The sequence below is a fragment of the Puntigrus tetrazona genome, chromosome 3, assembly GCF_018831695.1.
Source record: "Puntigrus tetrazona isolate hp1 chromosome 3, ASM1883169v1, whole genome shotgun sequence".
Classification (NCBI taxonomy): Eukaryota; Metazoa; Chordata; class Actinopteri; order Cypriniformes; family Cyprinidae; genus Puntigrus; species Puntigrus tetrazona.
Genome location: NC_056701.1, coordinates 15,179,676 through 15,205,021, shown reverse-complemented (window position 1 = coordinate 15,205,021; position 25,346 = coordinate 15,179,676). Strand labels below are relative to the sequence as shown.

General features: G+C 39.4%; 1 protein-coding gene across 7 annotated transcripts in view; it reads left to right on the top strand.

Annotated features, from left to right (window-relative positions):
- The window catches only part of arhgap23a (Rho GTPase activating protein 23a), a 62,521-nt gene extending 38,101 nt beyond the window's left edge, over positions 1–24,420 (top strand). For 3 of the 7 annotated variants that reach the window (XM_043232014.1, XM_043232003.1, XM_043231986.1), the window contains exons 4-23: positions 395–487; positions 2,384–2,462; positions 2,880–2,934; positions 5,469–7,158; positions 12,865–13,023; positions 13,460–13,574; positions 13,676–13,715; positions 14,078–14,215; positions 14,416–14,721; positions 15,555–15,616; positions 15,709–15,937; positions 16,029–16,181; positions 16,380–16,458; positions 16,619–16,692; positions 16,991–17,080; positions 17,615–17,740; positions 17,835–17,876; positions 17,981–18,074; positions 19,807–19,838; positions 20,140–24,420. In XM_043232014.1, the coding sequence (XP_043087949.1) occupies positions 395–487; positions 2,384–2,462; positions 2,880–2,934; positions 5,469–7,158; positions 12,865–13,023; positions 13,460–13,574; positions 13,676–13,715; positions 14,078–14,215; positions 14,416–14,721; positions 15,555–15,616; positions 15,709–15,937; positions 16,029–16,181; positions 16,380–16,458; positions 16,619–16,692; positions 16,991–17,080; positions 17,615–17,740; positions 17,835–17,876; positions 17,981–18,074; positions 19,807–19,838; positions 20,140–21,531 (5,048 nt within the window). In that variant the 3' untranslated portion in view covers positions 21,532–24,420. Of the gene's footprint in view, positions 1–394; positions 488–2,383; positions 2,463–2,879; positions 2,935–4,369; positions 4,498–5,468; positions 7,159–12,864; positions 13,024–13,459; positions 13,575–13,675; positions 13,716–14,077; positions 14,216–14,415; positions 14,722–15,554; positions 15,617–15,708; positions 15,938–16,028; positions 16,182–16,379; positions 16,459–16,618; positions 16,693–16,990; positions 17,081–17,614; positions 17,741–17,834; positions 17,877–17,980; positions 18,075–19,806; positions 19,839–20,139 lie in introns of those variants that run through there. The other 4 variants (XM_043231987.1, XM_043231994.1, XM_043231988.1 and 1 more) reach the window with 4 other exon arrangements.
- Positions 24,421–25,346: the final 926 nt, after the last annotated feature.

Here is a 25,346-nt window from a genome sequence, read left to right as displayed (position 1 = left end):
TGAATGTTTATTATTATTCAGTCTTCTGCGTTTGCTTTAATCACAGCAGCGCAAGGTTGTGTCCAAACTCTTGATTTGCACTTTAGCTTTTTCTTTTTTGCAATACAAATTTTTTAATTTAAAAATCATTTGGTCTCCAGCATGACTTGAAATGATCCAAAGAGTATATTTAGCTTCAGTGGAAGAAGAACATCTGACCTTAACCTGTCACTAATTTACGTATATGATTTGTGGCTTAGAAATAGTATAGAACATTAAATTTAACATAAAAAATCAACAGAATCTTAGATTTTGAATCCTTCATTTTCAACATTTCATTTCAGAGTGTACCCACTGTATTTGCCTTCCAAAAAACAATGAAATGTATATATTTTTGTGTGTGTATTTGATGCAGGGCTGCATCGGGGCCGTCTGGAGCCCATGGACACCATCTTCGTTAAGAATGTGAGGGAGAAAGGCCCCGCCCACCAGGCCGGCTTGTGTACAGGTAAAAGAGTGTGACGATATATTCATAGAAACTACATGTTATCAGTCTGAATGTTTGGTACAATAAATCACACACTGCAAAGAAAACCAGCCAACCAATAAAACTTGTGTTTTTGGTCACACGCCCATATAAGTCCATGTCTTGGTGACACATGGCTTGGTCACAAACTGTTGTTATTATGAAATAGTATTATACAAAATGTGCTTTTCTTTAAGCGCCACCTACAGAGTGTATTTGCATTTTCATTTAGAACATCTGCAGCTTTTTATGCATTGATCTGAATAAACAAAACAGAAACCCCAAATGATAATTGATAAATCCGACCAAATTTGTCTTATTGTTTGTGAACAGGCTTTTCAGTTGCACAATTTCACTGACTCTTTACTGATGATTAATGCACAATTAACTTCATACTAGTGACTATTACTCAATTTTCATGTTTAAGTCAGCTAGGCGGTGCAGCTCTTACTACACATAACCCTGAAATTTAGTGGGAAGTTGAGTTAACTCATGGTTTCTTTCCAGAAAACTTTTTTTAATTCATCCTTTACACATGTACACTGTGACTGTAATCATGTCACCTGACCGCCATCAGTGTGCCTTCACTGTATTCAGCATTTGATTTCTATGAATGTAATATATCTGAACCTGAGGGAGAAACTGATACAGAGCAGTATATCTGTGTGTGCTGAATTCTTTTGTTTTTCATACACAACACTTTCAGCGTGACAGAAGGTGACTCATTATCTCTCGCTCTCTCTCTCTCTCTCTGTGTGTGTGTGAGAAAGAGAGAGAGGGAGACATGGCTTCTTCCCGGTCAGGAAAATGTAGTTGAGTTCAATGAGGGCATGTTCTCCTTACCTTCTTTTATTAAAGTGTGCAATACAATACAAAATTGGAGTATATTTAGCACATTTGTTACCGGTAACTATGTCACCATACACATATGAGTAAAATAGCCTTAAGAATGTAAGAGGGATATCGTAGACTTTTTGGTATTTTATGTGATCATCCTGAAGTAAAGTCAATGGAATGTATTACATTTTTTACATTGAACTAGCAGACAGCATAATTAGAAAATATTTGTTTTGATGAGTGATTTTGATGAAAATTTTGATGAGTGTTCCAATTCTGTGGAAATAGCCTTTTTTTATAATTAAATAGAGTTTTCGGTGGAACCCGTTGCAACAGATCATGCACTACCTCTGATGAATGTATTTTAATATGATGGGTTATGACTGAATAGGAGTTTCAGCCTTCATTGACTCCTCTGACAAACCACCGCTGGTGGAGATGATCATGATCCCATAACCTAACCCTGACATGAACCCAAAACACCCCAGAGATCTAAGGAAAACAGAATGAACACATGGAATGAGTCTACTTAATCTTTATTATTTGAACAGGATGCACATGCTCGCTTGCTCTAACTATGTAAGGAATGCTAAAATCAGTAAACCCTGTTGTAAAATGATAAATGTAAAAATATTTGTAACGGTGTAATTTAATCACACAGTTGTGCAATGTAGTGTTTACTATAAGTTATGATTGTTTTTTTATGAATGATACTAATAGCAAAAAATAGTTTGGGGTTGGTAAGATTTTGAAACAATTCTCTTATTGCTCACTAAGGCACTTAATTTACTTAATCAAAAATAGTGAAATATTTTTACAATTTCAATATAATTGTTTTCTGTAATAATATATTATGAATTTAAATGTATTCCTGTAATGGCAAGCTGAATTTATGGAATCATAATTCCTTTTTTATCAGGATTGTTTGATAAATAGAACACCGTTTAAGGCTATTTAAGGTTTAGTAATGGGGCTATGCACATGGGAAACCCTGCTTTAAATGTTTGTCAAGTACAATTGTTATTTTGTGTGTGCTTGCAGGAGATAGGCTGGTTAAAGTGAATGGAGAGAGTGTGCTGGGCAAGACATACTCGCAGGTCATTGCACTGATTCAGAACAGGTGAGCTTTCTCAAGTCAAACAGCATTTATTCAAAAGCTCATGTTGTGTTTGATTCATACGAGGTCTCCAAAACTACCCTGATGATCAAGATGTCTTGATCTACAACATTATTTGGATTGTTGAGTTAAAACTTGAAGGAGCATAGCCTAACTAAACATTTTCACATGAGTCTTGTTCATGTGGAATTTGTGACATATGTTTTACGTAACAGAATGACCTCAGGCAGTGTTTGCTGTCTGGACGATTATGTGCATTACTTAAAAAGGTTACTACTGACCTCAGTGTAAAGGTTGTCTTTTTGCTCAACCCAAAACCTTTAATGGAGAGTTTGTTCCATTGTCACTGTAAGTCCTATGAACTGTAGTGACTCCTGTTGAATCTCATGCTCTCTGTGCGTCTATGTCTTCTCATCGCAGTGAGAGTGTACTGGAGCTCTCCATCATGCCAAAGGATGAGGACGTGCTGCAACTGGTAAGTGTACATTGCAGCAATTTTGCCACACTTTGCCACTCTTTCTTTGTCAGATGTTTGATGGAAGATTTATTTGCAGCAAACAGCTGGAAAAATTGTGTGAAGGATCACATACTGGCTGCATTACTCTTTCAAATAAAATATCTCGAAACGTATATGTTTGTTGATGTTTGTCATCAGCGCTTTTTCCATGGTGTAAGAGAGAGCTTGTGTGAATGGTTGCCAGGTTGCGATGATAAAATAAAACACTTTTAAAAAATGGAAAACTGTAGAATGGAAAACTGAATTTACCTTGGCACAGTTGAATAATAAGAGAAATTACATATTGTGTGCAGAACATAATACTGGCTGTGACAATCAAGATCATTAATGTTTACACCCCCAAAATTAACTCCTATAATAGCCCAGTGTTATTTTGAAAAAAAAAAGGTTGCCAGCTTCTTTCTTTATTTGTCATAGTGTTTTTTACAGAAATTAACGCTACTTCAGACTAACCCGAACCCTAAAGGTAAACCAAGCAACATTCTTAAAATAATTCATTAAAATAAGGTCAGTTTACTAAATTGTTTAAATGATTCATGATTTAGGTTTATTTTTGTTTTAATTTAATTTTAATTAAAATTTGTTATAATTAAAATATAATTATATAATATAATTAAAAATATAAATATAATAGAATCAAAATATTTGTCATGATATTTTATACCATGCTAATTTATATTTTTACTGAGACAAAATCAAAACTTGTAAACAAAAAAATGAACATTTTGCATTTGTAGAATATAGAATTAAGGTAACTTTTTTTTCAAAGCAAAGCTCGGCAGAGATGTATACGTTTCTCATACTTTGTCATAGACAAAGAAACTGAGGTTTGACAACTGTAATATTTTTCAGTAGTCATTATGAAGCAATGTGTGAGTCAGTAGGTTGCTTCAGCAGTGTCTTTGAAGCATTTCCAAGCAAGAAATCAAGAATCAGTCATGTCGTAAGCATGCAGACGGTCATATGATTACCACACAAATACTCACGAACACATATGCATTCTTTTACACAGTGCACAAACATTCCCACTCGCATATTTTCTCCAGTGCACAAATTACCCAGTTGCCCACATGATCGGACATGCAACTCACTAAAGGCGAAGGGAAACCTTTATTCACTTGCGTGGCACATACAGACACATGCTTGATGCACACTTGAACGAATCTCCTCACAAGGGCACTTATACTAAGCGAATTACCCATATAACCACCCCTGAGACCCCACTCTTTCTTACTCTTCTATTCTTCCCCCCATGTCTACCTCTCCTTCTCTCTACACACCCCTCCTTACACCCGCATCAGCTGCATTCCAGAGATGACATCATCAGTTATGTAGCCCCTCCCACACTCCCACAGGGTGGAGAGACGAGAGAGAGAGAGAGAGAGAGAAAGGAGGGAGTTCAAGAGCATTGGGTTGGGTAGGGCTCACCATAGACAGAAAGAGAAAAAGAGATACAGGGAATAACAGAGGGACGTGACAATGAGACATGAACTTGAAAAAGCACAAATCAGGAAATAAGAGGTAAATTTAAGCTCTTAAAGATGAAGAAAATGAGAGACGTTTGACACATTGGAGCTTTATGGAATGTTTCTCTCTATTAGTGAGTTTCGGTTTTCTGTGTTGGTTGTATTTGCATGTATTAGCAGACTGCATGTACTGTGCCATGGTAGTCGATTTGCTTGCCTGAAGCTGTACAGCGTTTTCGTTAGCCAGCCATGTCTCTGTTTTGTTAATAAATTCTTAATGTAGCACATGCCGAGTTTGTGTCAGTGTGTTTTGAGGTTAGTGCTGATGGAGGGCTGGTGCTTCTGGTCAGCTTGACATCCTCTTTAGAGTTACAGAGCAGTCACTGCATGGGTTGTGCCAGTTGTTGAGGTTTTGGAGTTTATTTGTTCTCATTTGTAACATTATATTGCAAAAATAATTTTCAAAATCAGTATTTTAGTCAAATTGTTATTTAAACATCCTTAAAATAAAATAAATGTCATTTAGAAGGTGGTTTTGCCTTTCTTATAATAAACATGAATTAAGTTTTAAATTTCTCTTATTCTACCCTCTTGCTTCAAACATAAATCTAAATATCACATATATTTATTATATATTCAGAGAGATTTAATGTTAAAACCAAATCAATTCTTAATAATTCAATCACTTTAAATAAATTAGAAAAATAGAAATAAAAAATTATTAGAAATCATCAGCTTTTGTCTTTGCTAGACTTCTTTAGATAAGCAAGTTTTGGTGTTTTTAAAATTTAATAAGCTAGTACTACACTGAAACTCAGTATTATGACACAATCACATGATCAGTATAGTAATAGTGTCTCGTGGTCAGTATGTAACAGAAAAGTCGTCTCTTTTTTCTATTAACTTTTCACATTCACTCATTGATGTGCTTCTCACTCTCTTGAACTTATGTCAACTTTTAAATTTAATTAACTTTTAACTTTTAATGTTCCTTTAGAATGAAAAAGTTGTATTTCTCTCTTTCAGGCATATTCCCATGATGCCTACCTAAGAGGGAACAATCCATATACAGGAAAGGCCCAGAATCTTCCTCCACCACCACCTGTCCTCTACCCTCCACGTTCAAAAACCCAGCCTCCTGAGGGGTACCCCTCCAGCCCTGCTCCAGCTTCTTCCCACATGGGGCAAAACCAGCTGGACAACTGGAGCCGCTGGCCCGGCTCCTCGTCTGGTCCCTCGCCACCCCTTGACAACCGGACAGTAGCTTCCAATGCTGTCTGGGCAGCCGAGGGCAGGAGCTGTGAGCCAGGAGGTGTTGGACACAGTAGCCCTGCACACCGAACCGAGGAGATCCAGTATGGAATGACTGACAAGGGACAGCAGGCAACTGGACAAATGAGAGGACGCTCATATTCCTCATCCTCCTCCTCAGGAGGGATGTTGAGTCCCATGCATCAAGCTCATCTCGCCAACCACAACATAGGGCACATTGGAGGCCGCAAGGAAAGCCCACCTTGGGCCAGCCCTTCTCAGTCAACATCAACACCCCCATCTAGTCGCAACGAACGGACCCAACAAGCCCTTTCCAACTGGTACTACAGCCAGGTACCAGGCCGGGAGCGGGAACGGGAACGGGAGAGATCAAATTCTCGCTCCATGCACCCACGCCACAGGAGTTTCTCACAGGACCGTCTAGGTGAGCTTGGAAGGGCCAGGCGTTCACAGCAAACAGGTTTTCCCCACAGTGCATCACAAGACACATTGCTGCTCCTTCAGCAAAGCTCGGCAGCATACGCTGATCCATACTGGAACCATGGAGACTGGCGAGGTGAGCAGGCATATGGACAGCATCCATCTGCAGTGGCCTATGGGCGCAAGTCCTCTGAAAACCTTCTCGCAAGCCGGTACGGACATTCGGGACGTTCACTAGAAACTCTCGACAGAGCCGTGGGGATACTCTCACCACAACTCGAAAGATCCACTTGGGTCCAGCAGCCTCCAAATCGGACTGAAAGCTATCTGAGACGTGGAGGACATTGTGAGTCACACCACCAAATCCAGCAGCACCACCACCACCACCACCACCAACACACACCTCAGCATCCAAACCTCACGCACGCTGTGCACCAACACTCGTCTCAGACTTCGCAACCACAGCAGGCAGCTCCACAGGCAAGACGTTTGCCTTCTTGCCAGAGTCTAGACGAGGAACCAATTGGCTATCGTAGCTACAGTCCCTCTTTCAACCGGAAGACCGGCCGCATCTTGCAGCAAGCCCAGTCTTTTAGAGACCCCTCTTACGCAGGTCCACACCTCTGGACCCCTACGCCCAAAACCAGTCCTCCAGAGGGCCACCCATCCTCAACCTCTTCTTCCCCAGCTCCGCCAACCACCTCCTCTGCAACTCCCCTTGAAGGACAAGACAGAACCTACCGACCGACTAATCACGACAGAGGGGCAGGGGAAGCAACAGGTGAAGCCCAGACACAGGAAGTGGTTCTGAGGCAGAAACCACCCACTGGCCGAAGGGGTGCGAATGCCCTGCGACATCCACATTATGGCATAGCGCTTGACTCCAGTGACCCTCTGCTCTTTACCTCTGATCCTACGGAGCCCCCTGCCAAAGCGGAGAGTGCTATTTCCCATCGGCGTACAAACGGTAACCTGCCACCCCTATCCATAGAGGATGATTCCCTCGCGTCAATTCCCTTCATAGGTAAGCTCTTATGGATCCTTTTCATCTTGATATATTCAGTGTCCTGTTCCATCTAGTTCTCAGTTTCTCCCTCTCTTCCTATCATTTGCTTGCTCTATCCTGCACATGGTTGTTATTTTAACAAGGAAACTGATTAAGTATCCAGACACCATTAAAATAGACGGATGGGAATGTTGAAGAAAGACTGTCTTAATAACTCACAACCCCACTGGTCTTACCCTTCATTTCCTATGTCTGGTGAACCAGTGTGCATGTCTATGCATTAGGTAATGTTGGAATCTCCCATGCTCAGCCTGACAATATTAGTTGTCTGTGGCTGAATCAGACTTACTGGATTTAAATTAGTCCTATTTTTTGTTCTTCCGCTCCTTCTTTTTCCACTCTTCCAGTGCCTCACCCAACGCCATCCTGTTTCTACAGTTTTAGTAGACGCTTCTGTCTAAATTGACTGCATTCTTTGGGAACTGAGCTCATGACCTTTGCGTTGCTAGTGCCATGCATAGCTGTTTGGGTGATGGGAACACTATGAAGCCAAAGTACTTGAAGTTAATTATTTTGACGTGAATTATCTTGAATATTTACATACTGTAGAAATGTTGATTGATTGGCCAAAGCATAGTTGTGTGAATTAGTGCGTTTTATAACCTACCCTTTTTTTAGGGACAAAATAGCTGAAAAATGGTAGCCAAAGCAAGATTTCTAAATAAAATAAGGAAAGTCTTAGGATAAGGTTAGGCTTGGGTTGGGATCAATTTATAGTAATTATGATGGTTTTATTTGGGGGGAAAAAGCAGCTGTCTAAGTGTGTAGTTTGTGTGTTTGCTCTGGCCTGTAGCAAGTGATCTTGTCTCTGCTTGCCTTTATTACTAAACCAGAGTGCAAGAGGAAATCTGAAACAAAATGGCTGCCTGAATGCAAAACATTCAAAACAAACGGTGATAGACACATACACACCAAATCTCTTACTGTTAAATGTGCTACAGAACGGTTATATATGGTAGGCCATGAATCTCTGTTTCCCCTAATTATATGTGTATAGCACAGCTGGATTCAAGTGGAGTGCTATTGATTTTGCAGTTTCCTTAAAAGCTTTCAATTGGTCATTGGCTTTCCTTTAACATTACATTAGAAGTTGTAATGGCAACATTAAAACAAACCCACTTCATTTCAGGCCTATTTGTAAGTGAATTTTAGATTGTTCGGATCGTTTCACTGCTGGACATCATTTTATGATCTGTTGTGATTGCATAAGCTGTTGTTAGAGCTTTCATTCCTGAGGGAGGTTAAGCCTAAAACCACTATGCATAAAAGTGCCCCACCTTTAGCATTCAGTGCAGACGAGAAGCATGTTTCTGCTACCACACACCTGTACAGTGCAACACACCCCTTGAGGTCGACCCTTCAGTTTGATTGTTGATTCAAATGATCTTGCTTACGTTATGCGTTTGTGTATGTTTAGGAGAAATATTTGACTACATATTTAGGATGAGAGCAGGTTGTATACCAGGCGAAATGGTATAAAAGTCTCTGAAATGGAGAGGACTAAACTGAAACTAACAGAAATGCTCACAAGCTGGGGCATGTTACACCATACTGATAAAAACACAACAGACAGTCTGTTCTTGCTCTACCTGCCATGTCAGTGGAGTTGTTTGTACTGGAATTTCTCTTATTGATTTGGGTTGAATGATTTTCAAACTGCGTTATTGTGTTTGTGCAATTGGATCTTTGTTTTGTGTAAAGATGACCTTGAAGTCATGATCACAACCAGAAAGCATAAATAATATTCATTGCATAAGGCCATATCTACACCGTGCAACAAAGTGCTATTTTGATTTAGATACTATTGTAGGGTGTGTTTATTTATATATATATATATATATATATATATATATATATATATATATATATATATATATACGTTGCATGTATGACATTCAACGCTGTTGCGCTTTTGGGGCGTCGAGAGTTTGAGTTAATCCTGCCCCCCCTCTCTTTATCCGCTTCACCTTCTGTCAGCTATAATCTGTCAAAATTAAAGGCAAAAAAAATTTAAATCTTAAAAAAAAATTATAAATATGCCTATATCATTTTTATTTAATTTTTACAAATTTTATTTTAGTTAACCATTGCTTCATGCTTATTCATTTTATTGTAGTTACCTTGGTTACTGCATAACTTAACTGTTAACCTAGTTACTCCAAAATGAATGTATTCTATAGTAATCTCTGGCACATTCTTAACATAAAACATTTCTCAGTTAGCAGCAGTAACTGAGGGAGGTGGAGATAATGAAGGGCTGTTTTAGGTAGAACATTTTTCAGAGGAATAACTCTGAAACTGTTTTCGAATGAATTTAGTTATATCACGCAGTGTTTACTTTTATGTTGTTTAGTTCCTGAGGACTTAATCGTGTAATGAACCGAGAATGGTAGAAGGAAGAGGGGCTGGGAGCAGGGCTTTTTGGGGTTAGGGGTGAAAGACACACACATACACACTCTCACACACAATCAGATATTAACGGATACAATCGGCACACTCAGCTCTTTCTGCCCTCAATGCGGTCATTGTGTCTTTAATAAAAAGGGGAGGAGTCTTCGCTCCACCAACCATTCACACACTAACATGCTACACGCAAAGGATATTTGCACATCTGCAAACACAGTGCCTCCCTTAAAACCCATCTTGCTTCTGGTGAAGTCCCTCTCACCATACTTTTGCTCATATTATAATGTCGTCAGGCCTGTTTTCATTTTGATTTGTGACACTATAAAAGGAAACCTCGCCATGTTCGTAATAATTGTGTGCTTCACTAGATGGTTTTGTGGATATGTCTGCAGAAAGACTGCGTATTGTGCCAGTGAGAGTCCGTTCATGGAAGTACTTCTGGTGGGTTGTGTTATTTTACAGCATCTCATCTGAACCTCAAAATAAGACTGTTGCACATGACTGATGTTAAAGTACTACAGATGGATTTTGTATGTGCTAGTGCTGTATGTTCATTATACAGACTCTATGGAGTTTGGGTTTGTGTGTGTGTGTGTGTCAGCTCATACTCAGGCTTCAGTAATGAGGGCCTTTGTTAAACCCACAGAACAGCTATTTCTGCCAGTGGCTGGAAAACAAGCACAGTCCAGATTCCACATCCTAGATTGGGAATGTTTCCGCCCCTGCTCTTTTCTAGTGTGAGAGAGAAAGCGTAGACAACATCAGAGAATTAAATGAAAGAGGATTCACTTGATTTAAGACAAACATATTTGATTAGAGGTTGGTTGATGTGTATATTGTAATGAATGTCATAAACACTTAAAAAATCTGATTAACTGATGAAAAAGAAGAAAAGAAGTGGAATTCTATGAAGTCTAAAGAGATAGATTGATGAGATAAAGATAGTCACGTTATTATGAAAAAAAGTTGTGCATGGAGTAAACACAAATAATGTGAATAGAGAGCAGCATACTGATACGTTTAAACAGGGGACCTGCTTCTTAAAGGGATAGTTCACTTAAAAATTTTGGGTACTCATCTTCATGTTGTTCCAAACTTGTAAGACCTTTGTTTATGTTCAGAATGCAAATTAAGATATTTTTGATTAAACTTGAGAGCTTTCTGACCCATGCATTGTTATTTTTGTTTTCTTTTCACACAAAAAGTATTCTTGTAGCGTCATTAAGGTTGAACCACTGATGTCACATGGACTATTTTAACAATATGTGCACTACCATTCTGGGCTTTGAACGTGGTGGTTCTGTAGCTGTCTATGGAGGATTTCATCAAAAATATCTTAGTGTGTGTTCTGAAGATGAATAAGGATGGATAATGATGGGTTTGGAACATGAGAATGGATAATTAATGACCAAATTTTTTGTTGAGCTACTGTATTTCTTTAAGCAGAGGTAAAATAAAAATGAACAAACTTTAACATTTGATTAAAGTTAGAAGCTGCATATAGGTGAAATTAACATAAAACTCAAAAGAAATTGGTTACAGGTTAGAGTGAAAACCACATTAGAGAAAAGATAAAGAGGACAAAGGTATTTTCGAAGATTGTGTCTGAAGATGAATAAAGGTCTTTCAGGTTTGAAACGTCATTAGGATTAATGGAGTTATTAATGACAGATTTTAAATTTTTGGGTGAACTGTTCCTTTTAAGCTTTTAGAAGCTTTCTAGAAACAAGAGGGTCTGTATTGTACCTAAAGCCGTCTGTTAGCATTAACCTTCTCAACTCCCACTGTAAACATCATGTGACTAATCAAAGCTGGACAATTACATTATAGCAACACTGATTGACTGATGGAACAGCAAGCTAGTTTAGAAACCTATGATAAAAAATGATACAATGATTAACATTTGATACAGCTTATTATTTTTGTTTGTTATTTACAGCTTTTGGGGGAGTTATATGTGTATATTTACTACTAAAGGCTTATTATTTGAAATTTTTTCAAGATCTAGTACATTTAGTTTCATCAAATCTGTGAATCTCAGTTTTTTTGCTGGGATCAGGATAATCGTGACAATCAAAGGTATGCCAATCCCATTAAAATGTGTTTTGAAGTACCCATATCGTGGGAGTTGATCCAGATCAAAACCAAGAATGGATTATCAACTCCAATCCCAGAATCCTTTGTTTTTTCTTTTAAACAAACGATTTTCAAGATTTTAAATAATCCACCAGAATCTGATCAAATTACTTCCAAACAACTGGGCCTAGAGGTAACTGGACCATGCTAACCAGCCAAGCCTCGTTGAGAAATCCCCTTGTTTAGCTGTGTTTGTGTTCTGCTGCCTCCTGGTGGTGTTGCCAGATGTTGTTGCAGGTGGTTTACAGTTGACAGAATCTCCTTAGTCACTAAAATACCAATGTGCTGCCAAGTTGTGTTTTTGAAGCGATCATGTTACCTCCGCAGGGCAAGAAAGCCCTGACACATAACTGCAAGCACATGCTTTAAAAAAAAAGAGGGGTTTTTAAAGAATCAATTGAAGTGCTACTCAATCTCGCACATGGCTCATATACAAAACGAGGTTTGGAAAAAAGCAAGTTTTTATAACGTATTAGCTACGTTAACCTTCACAAGAGGCTGTTATGAAAGCATACCTGCAGCAACCAAATACTTCCTACGAGAAACGCACAACACTGAGCACTATGCGCTTTAGCAAGAACTGAAACCATGCGCTAATACAAAAAGCATTTGTACATCTCAGTTCCACACTGAGCACTTATTTCATGGAGGGCCACGAGTCAGGTACAAAATGCTGTATGATTTATTCACTCTTTCTACTTTTGTCTCTCATCATTTTTCACTTTGTCACGCATTACATGCTTTAATATTAATTGCTTTAACACGTGATGAGTGGGTACAGATATAGCTTCTGCTTACAGTAACACTCGATTACTCCTCCTCTCTTTAAGAGTGTCTGAATCCCATTCGGTTTTCAGTGTTCGGTTTACTTTACATTGCACACATGTCAGAGAGGAAGAGTCTCTTGTGTTTCGGTGTATATTTTGATCTTGAAATTAACTGTGCAACACCATTTTGCTTTCCCTCTAACCTTTCCCTCCTTCCTCGTTATTGTTTTTGGTTTCCCTTCTTTCAATCTTACTCCTTTTTCCCAAATATAACTTTTTTTTTATTCTTGTCTTCCTTCCTTCCTTCCTTCCTCCCCCTTTTCCTATCCTTTCCTCCGTTCCACTCCTCCCACAGATGAGCCGACCAGTCCAAGTGCAGATCTGCGGGCACGTCATGTCCCCGCCTCCTCCGTCGTGTCCAGTGGCGGTATAAACTCCGCCCCTGCTGTGGCCACAAGCCCCGCCTCCCCAACCTTCACCTTTCCCCTCAACCGTCTTTTCTCCCAAGACTGCAGTGAGTGACGCAGAGAAAGAGAAACACTGTTACTGCTCTTACCACTAAATGATCAAATCAATGCGTACATGAAAACATCGCGACAAGTTTGCGAAATTATGTAAACACTCAGAAGCTGCATGTGATCGCTGTAAAGCTCCTCCTACTGCATGCATACTCATAGAGCAAGAAAAAGTCAAATGTATATGTGCATGCCATACTGTATGCTCACATGATCGTTCGGTAATGCCCGTGCACCGTCTTTGGACTTCACTGAGACTGTGATGAAGATGACCGCCTTCCCACCTCCTAATCTCAAATTACTTCCTGTATCCTTACCAACTCCACACTAACTGTCCTTCATCAGCTCTATCTCTTCTTTTCCTGTGTAACAGTGCTTTTTCATTTTTTGGCTGATTGTAATGAATGGGTGTATCTCTTTTTCTGTGTCTATAAGCAGGTGATCCCAAGTCTAATCGTCGCTCTTCTTACCTGCTGGCCATCACCACTGAGCGCTCCAAGTCATGTGATGAGGGGCTTAATGCATATAGAGAAGAGGGGCGGGTCTTCTCGTGAGTTTTGGGACTTGACTACTAGGATTAAATACGCTTCACATTTAAGTAAGAACGTGTGATCTGATTTTATTTTGAAACATATTGTGCTTCCTCAACAGGAGGATTCCAAAAAGAGTTAAGAGCTTCTTTACTGAAGGGGTGAGTTTAATTTACTAATTTACCGTAGAAACTCTAACATTTTGGCATGAACGAAAGTATTGTAAAAAGTATCGTTTTAAGTCTACATTAGAATTGAATGTGTTATATTTCTGAGTATATATATCAGATTCCAAATGCTGATTGGTCAATGCCTGTTTTATTTAGTATTTTTATTACTTTTTATGACTTTTATGAATAATATTATATTATATTTTTTTAAACCCATTTTGATAAAACTGTGTGATATTTTGACTGAAAACTTTGTAGTATAAGTTCTCTTCTTGTATTCTAGATATTATACTGTATATATACATATACACATACACTCTATGTCAGTGTCTCTGTCTCGTGTCATGGTTTAGTCTCTGGACAGTCTGGGTGCTGCAGAAGAGGCTCGCTCTAAACGACACTCTACCTCGGAGCTGGGCAGCATCAGCTACAGTGACGTGAAGAGAGAAGGTTGGCTCCACTTTAAACAGATCCACACGGAGAAGGGCAAGGTAAGCCAAACAGACAGCGAGGGTTCGTTTATAATACGGGGGAGCAGTTGTTAGTGGTTTAGATAACCATGTGGGCTTGTAAGCGAAAGGTTTTAGGTACAAACTCACCCTGCAAGTTGCTTTGGATTAACAGAACACCTTAATTAGCCACACCTGTATGATCTTATGGATGAGATCGGCCTTTTCTCTTTCTCTTGCAGAAGGTGGGTAGTGCCATCTGGCCTTGGAGGCGGGTGTTCTCCATGCTTCGGTCCCATTCTCTGTTCCTCTACAAAGACAAGCGAGAGGCAGTGTTGAAGGCGGCGCTAGGAAACGGGGCTGAAGACGAGCAGCCAATCAGCATCCGGGGCTGCCTTGTGGACATTGCGTACAGCGAAACGAAGCGGAAACACGCTCTGAGGTTGACCACACAGGACTTCTGTGAATACCTGCTACAGGCGGAGGACAGAGAGGACATGCTGGAGTGGATCAGGGTCATCAGAGAAAATAGCAAGACCGACAACGAGGTGAGAGTTTGACAGTCGTGGTGAGAACTGGATTTTTGAGGTTGTCATTGCCTGTGTAGGAAGCAGTGCATGTTTACATGATGTTTGTTTTTGAGATCTGCTTCCTCTTTTACTGTTGTTTACTGTCAGCAGGCTTTGCTAATGCTCCCAGGTGTGCTAATAAATGTGTGTATTACCATATATATATAATGCTGTTAAACGATTAATCATAATTGATCACATGCTTGCATAATAAATGTATGTGTTCTGTGTATATTTATTATGTATAGATACACACATGTACAGTATATATTTTAAAAATATCTATTTACATGTCTATATTTATATTAATATATTTATTTAAAATGTACATTTAATATAAATGATATTTAATATATAAAATATATACATGCATTTGTGTGTGTGTGTGTGTATATATATATATGTATGCATATAAAAACACAGTACACAGTACACACACATTAGACTGTAAACTAAAACTTATATTTTCAATGTGATTAATCGCTATTAATTGTTTGACAGCACTAATATATAACTTACTTGGAAAATCCAAATTTTAAAGAAATATAAAAATGTACTTCGTTTTCATTTTTTCTATTTATTTTTTCGTTTTAAAATTATGTTTTTAGGTTTAGGTTTTAGTGTGTAAAAATGTTTTCATTTACAGTTTGATGTAGTTCTCATTACCGATAGCACAGCTTGTCGCGTAATTTTCCTGAACACTGTGGCTCTGTTGCTCTATTCTAAATCTGCTCAACCAGTGGTGTTTGGGGTGAGACAACTGATCATTTTTCAGTTAAGTTTAAATGCTCTTTATTCATATTTGTCTTTAGGAATTGGGATTCTCACGGCAAGCTCTCATCAATAAAAAACTTAATGACTACAGGAAGCAAAGGTGAGATTGGAGACCATTGTAGCATTTTTACATTTAGCATTTCACTGTTCCAGATTTTAAAAAATCATCCTCTTCTTGCTTCCCTCCTGTAGTCCAACGGGTAGTAAACCAGACTCCTCACCCAGAGTGCCTCGAATGACATTTCTGCTCAGTAAGCAAGACAACAGCGCACCTCCACGCTCCCCAAAACACGAGGCCAAAGACGAAAGCAGCCCCCCTAAATCTCCATGGGGCATAAATATAATGAAGAAGGCTAAAAAAGCAAGTCCTAAAGCGTTTGGTGTGCGTCTAGAGGACTGCCAGCCTGCTACAAACAACAAGGTGCGTCCTTTTTGCGGTGTGCTGAATGTGTTTCTTCTGCTAACTACTAGGTTTTTAGGTTTGTATGTTTACGTGTGTACTGTCTGCGTAGTTCATTCCCCAGATTGTGGAGATCTGCTGCGGGTTGGTGGAGGACATGGGTCTGGAGTATACAGGGATCTACAGAGTGCCAGGAAACAATGCGGTAGTGTCCAGTCTGCAGGAGCAGCTCAACAAAGGAGGAGACATCAACATCGCTGAGGAGGTGAGCTGTTTACTCACACACACACACACACACACACAGAGAGACACTGTCATTGTTAAATTGCCACTAGCTCTTTGAGGCTGAGTCAACATACTGGCTGTATTCACTTCCCATGTTTGAGCGGATGCTTCCTCATACCGAGGACTCATACTGGGTTCAACAACAACAATAACTGCTTTTCCTTTTACACCTGTACAGAAATGGCAAGACCTGAATGTGGTCAGTAGCCTGCTAAAGTCTTTCTTCCGTAAACTCCCAGAACCCCTCTTCACAGATGGTGAGATTATGAGCACGCCAACGGCGATTTTAGTGCTATTTTATTTGCAAAAAACTGTAAATATAGTGGAATCCTGAAGAAATGTATTTTGAAAGGAATGAAATATGTCATGCAGTGAGATTTAATCCATCTGTTTTTGTTTCTCCTTTTCTTCTTGAAGACAAATACAATGACTTTATTGAGGCCAATCGGATGGAGAATGCCAGCGATAGGCTGAAGACAATGAAGAAACTGGTATTAACTTGATTTCAGCACGTTACTTTTAAAAAAGCCACTTTCTGCTGTTTACACTACCGTTCAAAAGTTTCAGATCTGTAAGGTTTATTTTATGCTCACCAAGGTCTGCATTTATTTGATCAAAATATTTTATAATATGTGCATAATTTCATTCAAGATTTTGTGATCAATCAAAAGTTTAAAAGCATTTACTTTAAAAAGAAATATTTAATTTTGCTTTAACTTTTGAATGGTAGTGTATAGCATGTATTTTGTATCTTTTTAACTTCTTTTGTCTCTCTTTGTCTTCCTGCAGATACGTGATTTGCCAGATCATTACTTCCACACTCTAAAATTTCTAATTGGACACCTAAAAACTGTGGCAGACAGCTCTGAAAAGAACAAAGTAATATATTTTAAATACATTTATTTGATACTAAGTAGAGTTCAAACCAATTAATATATTTACTGACATATCACTTAAGACTATATAAATATAAAAATTGTGATTGTGAAATATTTTTTTTTATATAAATCTTAATACATTTAATATACATCTAATAAAACATTTCAAATAGATTTGTTTTTCATTTGAGGTGATTCAGATATTACAGTATTTTAAATTACAGTATATTTTTCATCTTTGCTAAATTCAAAGCGTAATTAACAGGTGTTTTTTTATACATTCACTTGGATTGAGTTGAGTTTATAAACCAGCTGGGTCATGTATTTTTTCCTTGCCTATGCTGCGGCAGACATTTGCAAATGTAATTAAAATGAGGAAACTGTAAAATGTAAATGATCTGAGGTTGAATATTGATTCAGTTTTATTATAGCTTAGAGGTATCTGACATTTCATGTTAAAAAAGCAGTTGCTCATGTAAGCTGTTGCATATAGTTTGCTGGTAGGATGTTTTATTGAGCTCTTGTGTATGTGCAGATGGAGCCGCGTAATTTGGCGCTGGTGTTTGGCCCCACTCTTGTCCGGACCTCAGAGGATAACATGACAGACATGGTCACCCACATGCCTGACCGATACAAGATAGTGGAGACACTCATTCAGCATGTGAGGCACACGGCTGACCAAAAATTACCACCAGTTTTACAGCTAGTCTTCATATGAATTATTTTAAATCACGATTGTCTTGCTTTCTACGCAGCATGCCTGGTTTTTCAGTGAAGAACACGAAAAAGATGAAAAGGTTTATTTGCTTTTGAAAATAGTACATTATTAAGTGATCCATTTGACTGAAATACTAAGCATTTAAATTGTACATAGGCTAAATATTTACATGTCGCCCCACAGACACCAGTGGACACAGAAGATGTTCAGCCTGCCCCAAACATAGATCACCTCCTCTCTAATATTGGCCGGACGGGCCTGCTTGGGGAGGCATCAGGTGAGATTGCTTAACCAGTTTCAACCGACAGTATTCAGGTTATCGACAGCCAGTTCTAGTTGACAGTAGTCTCTGTTAGATGGCTTTTGACCAGCAGTCATTTTCCACCTCAGATGACTAACACTAGAGTACACACTTTCATCTGCATGTGGATGGACAGGCCTGTCTGTTGAGCATGTGACAGTAGCAAACAGCAGCAGGTCCAACATGTTTCTGTTTTCCTGCATGTTGAAGGTTCTTTACTTCTCTGAGTTTTGGTTTCTTTTTTTAAACAATCTCTTTCATTATATTCACATTCTGCTGTCTTTCTCTGTACGTTTCTGCATCCCTCTCTTAGCTGAGCCTGTGGAACAACCGTTGCGGTAGGATGGGTTTCCCCTGCCATGCACTCTGTGTGTGTGTGTGTGTGTTCATGAGTGTGTGTTTAATGCCTACAGTGTATGCGCATGTAATGGAGGTGTTTATGGCCCCGTTTACATCTGCTGTTAACATCTGTGTTAATTCAAAATGCTAAATAAAGCTGTCAACAGGATGTTTTTTTTATCCTCACGTTCCCGTTCAAAGAGAATAGCTCAATATTTTGTAATTTTAGATCATGATAATGTAGGTCTAAATAAAAAATAGCTTAATGTTTATTTAAAAACTTAATGTTTATTTAAAGTGTTTCTTAAATAATTTTTGGGGGACATTTTTAGTTGAAATGGTGTAGTTTAAATTTGTCTTCTGACTAGATAAGTTCGTACTGCTTAGAACAGACCATATACAGTATCATTCAGAATGGGTCTGTAAGATTTTTTTAATGTGTTCAACAAGGTTTCATATGGCTGCATTTATTGGATGACAAATACAGTAAAATACTATAAAAATATTAAGAACTATTATTAAAAAAGATCACTCAATCTTAATTTCTATTTAAATATATTTTAAAAAGCCACTATTTCCATTTATGTGACGGCAAAGCTGAATTTTCAGCATCCGTTACTCTACAAAATTTTCCAGAAATCATTCTAATATGCTGATTTGCTGCTCAAGAAACACTTGTTGTTATTATTATTATCAGTGCCGAAAACTGCTAAACGTTTTTGCAGACTTTTTCATACAAATGTAATTTGAAGTCCTCCCCTTTAAAACTGTGCTATGTAGGTGAATTTCATGTAAAATGATTTGTGCAGAATCTAAATAATAAAACAGTTTGAAGTTTGAAAACTGAAAAGTGAGACCCAAGCCAGGTAAACGGGGCCTGTGTGTGGTGGCAAACTGTGTTTGTTTCGTCCTCCTCATCCTCTGACAATTACCGTTTCTGCCCTGGCCTTCCCATAGCTTCTTTCGTGGGTCGATGTCATCAGTGTGTGATGTGATGTCATCGTTGTGTGCTTTATCTTTACCACCGCATTCCTTCACTTCTTCTTCTAAGACCCTGTTCACATTGGAACATTAAACCGACAATCAGCGGGTGGTTGTTTATTACACAGATGCTGTTTATACTGGATCTTGTGTGAACACTGTCTCACAATCACTGTTTAAGGGGGTGATGCTCAATGATTGACACAGAGGCTGCTATAGGTGCTGTTTATTAATGTATTAAGTTAACTTACTGACAATCACAAGGTTAAACCTCCTCTGTGCCTCTCATTAATACAGCATATATTTAACATGGCACCAAAATATTTGTTAATTTCACTAACTTCCTCTTAAAATCTCTCTCCCTATCTCTCCGTTTTTAACTGGCCAGACTCAACCAACAGTGATTCAGCAAAATCTAAGGTCAGTATTGACCAGAAACTATGTAATATGTTTGTTGTGCTTTAAAGGTTGATGAAAGAACACTGTAGGTATTTGTTATGGTTTTTATTTTGCTCTCTTGATTGATTATTAATCACTAAATTGTTTATTATTTATTCGTATTGTATTTTAATAATATATTTAAGATAACATTTGCTTTTCAAAATTGTTTCATTTTGATTTAAAATAAATATTTTATTTAATAAATATTCAATAACATATTTCCTAATAATCAATATTAATGTATTTGTTTTAATTTCCACTTTTTATATTTGTTACTTAGGGGTCGTGGGGAGCCAAACGTGACTTTACTGCCAAGGATATCCTGACGTTATCGATTATGTCGGCTGTGACACGCAAACGGCGGAAGCGGCCTAATGGCCGTCTCCTCGGAAGCAGCACAGACGATGACTCCGAGCATGAACCCGTTAAATCCTGCATCTCCGAAAAAGACGACCTGCAAGAGATGGGGAAGGTCGCATCCTTCTGCGCCCCCAGAGCAGAGGGAGAAGAAGATGATGAAGAAGAAGAAGAGGAGGAGGAAGACGAGGAAGAGGAGGAGGAGTGTGAGAGACAGAAGGCACGGGAGCAGAAGGAAGAAGTAGTTCCCAGCATTTCCTCCACAGAGGAAGCGGCCCCGGCGGTGCTGCTGAGCGAGGAGGAAGAGCAAAGGTCTGAAGTGAAAGGTCGCAGCTGGCGAGGAGATGATGCACGGTCTATTGTGTCAGGCTACTCGACTCTCTCCACTCTGGGGCGGAGCTTAGCATCAGAGGGGCGGGGTGAAGATGCAGACGACGAGCATAGCGAACTGGTGAGTGAAACCGATAACGAAAGCGGATTCGCTTCACGCTCCCTCACCCAGGAGAGGCCGGAGAAACCAAGCCGGAACTCGCACGCCTCACCCGAACCGACCGCCCCGCGCAGTTTCCTCTACGCGCACTGCAAATCGCAGCCAGCCTCAGGCTCCACCCTCGCTCCGCCTCCTCCTTCCCTCACAACCAGTCCCGAAGACAGCGCAGCCCGTTCATCTACTCCCTCCACCTCCTCTTACTCATCTACCGCCTCCCAGCGCCACCACAACCGCCACTCTTTTAACTCCCATCGCCTCATTCAGTGCGACACCCTTGCGCGGCGCCGGCTCAAAGCTGACAAAGCCAAAGCGCCCTCTGTGGACCTTTCCGAACTGTCCAGCTCCTCCACTACAGAGGGAGAACGGCTGTCGGGTGCGAATCAAATCCCTGATTCCTCTTCGCCCCCTTCCCCCAAAACCAGATCCTCTTCTAAAGGGGTTAACGTGCGCAAAGAGTACACGCCAACATCCGCAGCCGGTCTAGGAAATAAAAGCTGCTCGTTGTCCACCGGGCAGGGTTCCCTGGCGGATCAGGTCCGGGCTCGTCTAATGGGCTCAGCGGATGATCTCCGCAGTGTGGGCCTGAGGAAGCAGCTCTCCCCGGAGACGCGTCGAAAGAGACGGGCTTGGAGGAGGCACACCGTGGTGGTCTCCCCTACGGACTGTTCAGACAAAAAAGCTCCGGCGCCGCCCCCCAAACCGCTAGCTTCACCTTCCCCTATTGAAAAGCAGGACGTTGGAGAGTCCCACCTAGTGTGCTCAGAGACTGAAGCCCCTACTGCACGTCGGGCCCCGCCTACCTCGCGCTTTCGTGATTTCTTGTAGCAGTGATGGTGTGTACAGGCTAGTGAACCAAGAGAGCTGGATTTGGGTTGTGTCCTCAGTCCGTTTACGCTGCTCACACTGACAGTGATTACATGGTTGCCAGGTACCGTTGACCGTTGGGCGTTCATACTCACTATAGTCGAAGACTACAGAATAACCAAGACGTGTAGCTTGTGTAGTTCTGAATGGGGAAAAATGGAATGCGCAATATGGAACAAATCGATCGAAGCCCCACCTTCTGAGTAAAAGAGCCAATCGCGAGTCGGTAAAGTGAGCGTGTCATTGCAGCTGCCGTTAGAAGTCCCGGTTGCTATAGAAACTGTGCGCACACTGGCTGGTCTAGCTTGATAAATAAGCTTTTTAAACCACATATACGATACTGTCGGATTGCTGTCGGTTTTAACTGGCGAATTCAAATATAAAATTCAATCGTAAGCTTGGCCAACAGTTTTGGAGAATTTGATGTTTCCCCTTTTAAAGATATAGGAGCTGCGGCTGCATGCCTGAGAGGCGTTTTTAAAGACGGCCTCCGAGCAATATGACTTTGCTGGAGTGTCTGGTAGCACCATTGTGCACCATTCAGAATTGTATTGAGAATGATTTTAAATTCTAGTTCACTTTTGGAATTTGAACAGAATTTAAAATAAGGCAGCAAATTTTAAAATTGAGTAAGTGGAATTAAGATGAGCTGAAAAAAAAATGAAAAAAGGGCATTTTCATACCTGTAGACTGTTTGCTTTGTTCAGGAGCAGGGATTTGAATTGTTACAGTTGCCCCTTTCGCACAGACTTTACTGGTAAATTACAGGGAGATTACTTTTAAAAACCGCGTCATTTCAAAAACGACAGCTTCTCATACCGGTAAATTGATGGAAGAATTTACCGGTATGAGAAGTTGTAACGTTACCAGTAAACAGCCACAATGATGCTGTGTGTGAACGCAGAGTAAAGATTACGGGTATGAGCGTGTTTGAGTTCAGAACACGGTGGTGTGAGACGTCTAGTCTAATGAACAAATTAAGAGGTCACTTGGTCAATGTCTCAGAGTTTACTGGTAACTTAACATGAAATGTGCTTCACTTTCAGATGGAACATCACTGTCTGTGTAAACAGCACATTTTTGTATTTACCGGTAAAGTCGTTCAGCTAATTTTACTGAAATAGACTTGTATTACTGTGTGAAAGGGGTTAATGTTGACTCTCTCATTGATTCGGTTTGCCGTCACATGTGCATAAAACTATCCCTTCACTGGTCAGAGTCAACTTGTTCCTGTTCAATTGAATTGTTACACACACTCATATGTATAAATGTATACGTATATCAATGCTTCACTGGGACAGCATTGTTGCAATACACCTGTTTCAGAGAAGAGCAATAACAATTTAAAATGAAGAGATATTTGTCACCTACTGAATTAACACGTTTCACTTTACGAATTGTGTTAGAGCTTGGGTTGTTGGAATATAAGGCCAGATTTCATTCTCAGACTGATTGTTTCGGCAATAGTGTCAGCTTCTGAAACAAATGATCCAAGCAGGTCAGGTGTGAAAATGCCCTCAATGACGTTTGTAAAGAGAAATGAAAGCGTTATCAAGACGCGAAAATCTGCCTCACTTGATGCCACCTTTTAAACCGAGTACTTTTCTTTTTTTCATTTTACTGACAAAGGTGGAAACGCCTAATTTCCCAAAACATTACCTGTTGAAATTTTCTTGAATCGTACGTTCTACGTAAGCCTGATTTCCGTTAGTGCGTGGCCAAATTTGAATGCATTAAATTTCTTTCAACTGAAAGGAAAATTTCACCTAGCCCTGGTCCGTATCCCTTTTATTGCTTCATCACATTGCTGTTCATTTGCATAAACACGATCTCTCTCCTTTATGCAGCTGAGCGACCAATGTTGTTTCTGCTTATGTTGCCTCGAATCATTTTCAGTGAAAATGACTCCAATCACTCTGTCGCTGCGAATCGCTGTCGGTGTGATCAGCCCTTTAGGTTGGCGTGTGAATACAAAATAGAGAACCGTTTAAAGCCTTCGGTTAAATCGCATTTACATTTACTTCTACTCAGATCTCTTCACCTGCAGGGCAAAGGGGCTTTTCGGTGTTGCCAAAGTTACTGCCAAGACCCTCACGACTCACATGCCACGGAGTGCTTTTTTTGTTTTCATGTCCCAGATGAACCAATTCTTCAAATGTGCCGGTGCAGTATTGGTTAAACAGTGTTATCAAACAGGAACAGTGTTGATAGTGACAGTTTTACTAGATTTAACATAGGCCATCGAGCTTAGAGCAGGTGCGTAATTCTACCAGTAACTCACTACATTAAGATCCAAAAGAGGCAGTGTGGTGTGTTCACCTTCCCACGTTCATCTACTTTGAGTAACGGCTCGTTGGTGAAATCACTTCATATGAGTGTGTATGTGTGTCTGATATTGCTTGTGTATACATTATGTGGTCGAGTATGTGTGTCAAACTATTTTGTAACATTTGTACAAAGCCTTGCTTAAGTTAACCTTGTAAATAAACATATATTATCTTTTTTTTTTTTTTTATTTTAGTTTATATATGGTTTACAAAGTGCACTTAGGTGCACGGTCATTTCTTTCAAGATGTTACTTGAAATGTTTTTCCTTAATATTTTTTGTTTGTTTGTTTTATACACAGTATATATTATACATATATTTTGTATGAATATAATAAGTACTTTTATTTGGAAATCTTGGGGTGTACCTGTTTTAACTCCACTAGACTGTTTTCCCTGTTAATGGCCTTTCTCTGTGACTTACAAATACTATGCAGAATCTATTCACCTCAATGCAAAGAACAGAGATCTAACCTGCAAAGAGTGTCTGTCACAAGCTATAATAAATTCTTATTGCAGAGCATATTTCATTCGGGGGTTTGTGTTTTTGTCTCGTGCCGCAGGCATTTTATCACAGAGTCAGATTGCCGAGAAAAGATACAGGAGAAATGCTAAATGCCACCTCTACTGAGGAATGTGTGTGTGTGTGTGTGTGTGTGTGTGTGTGTGTGTGTGTGTGTGTGTGTGTGTGTGTACAGTTTTGGATATTCATATATATGGGGGGGACAAAGTTGTAACTAGAAGTAAACTAAACCTATATCCTTTTGTGCATACTATTATAAGAATGGTATGCTATACAGTATAAAAATATATTTTTCCCCACAAATTGTGAAGATGCATTTAGATAGATAAGTGTGTGTGTGTGTGTGTGTGTGTGTGTGTGTGTGTGTGTGTGCCCATGCATATTTACAGCATTATAGAGGGACCTGAAAAACCTGTATACTCTTCAATGTGTAAAGTGAAACTGTTTAACAGGTTTAAATGTGTTTGGCGGTCGTCTGCTAGTTAGATATTGGCTTCCAGTATTTCATTTATAAATCCCTTTATAAAATCACATCTATATATTTTAGTTACAGGGCGTGTTATATTATTTGGCTTTATGTATCAGTGCGACCTATATGTAGAGATTCTCAGATGCTGTCTTCCATGAACAACATGACACCTTTGTCACGTAAGTACAAATGTGCTCACAACGGCTACAATCTATTTTGATGCTTAAAACATCTGAGATTTTTTTTTAAATGCATATTTATATCAGGCTTCTTTAATGGGAAAATATAATATTAATAAGTTAGCCTATTGAATGCTTTATTTTCAAAAATCTAATTTGAAAGAAATTGTGTGTGTATAAAAAAAAGAAATGTGTGTAGCTACGTTTTTATATATAGAGAGATACAGGATATGCATGAATTCCAGTAGTAAAACCACTACTGCTGTTTTGGCAGTATATT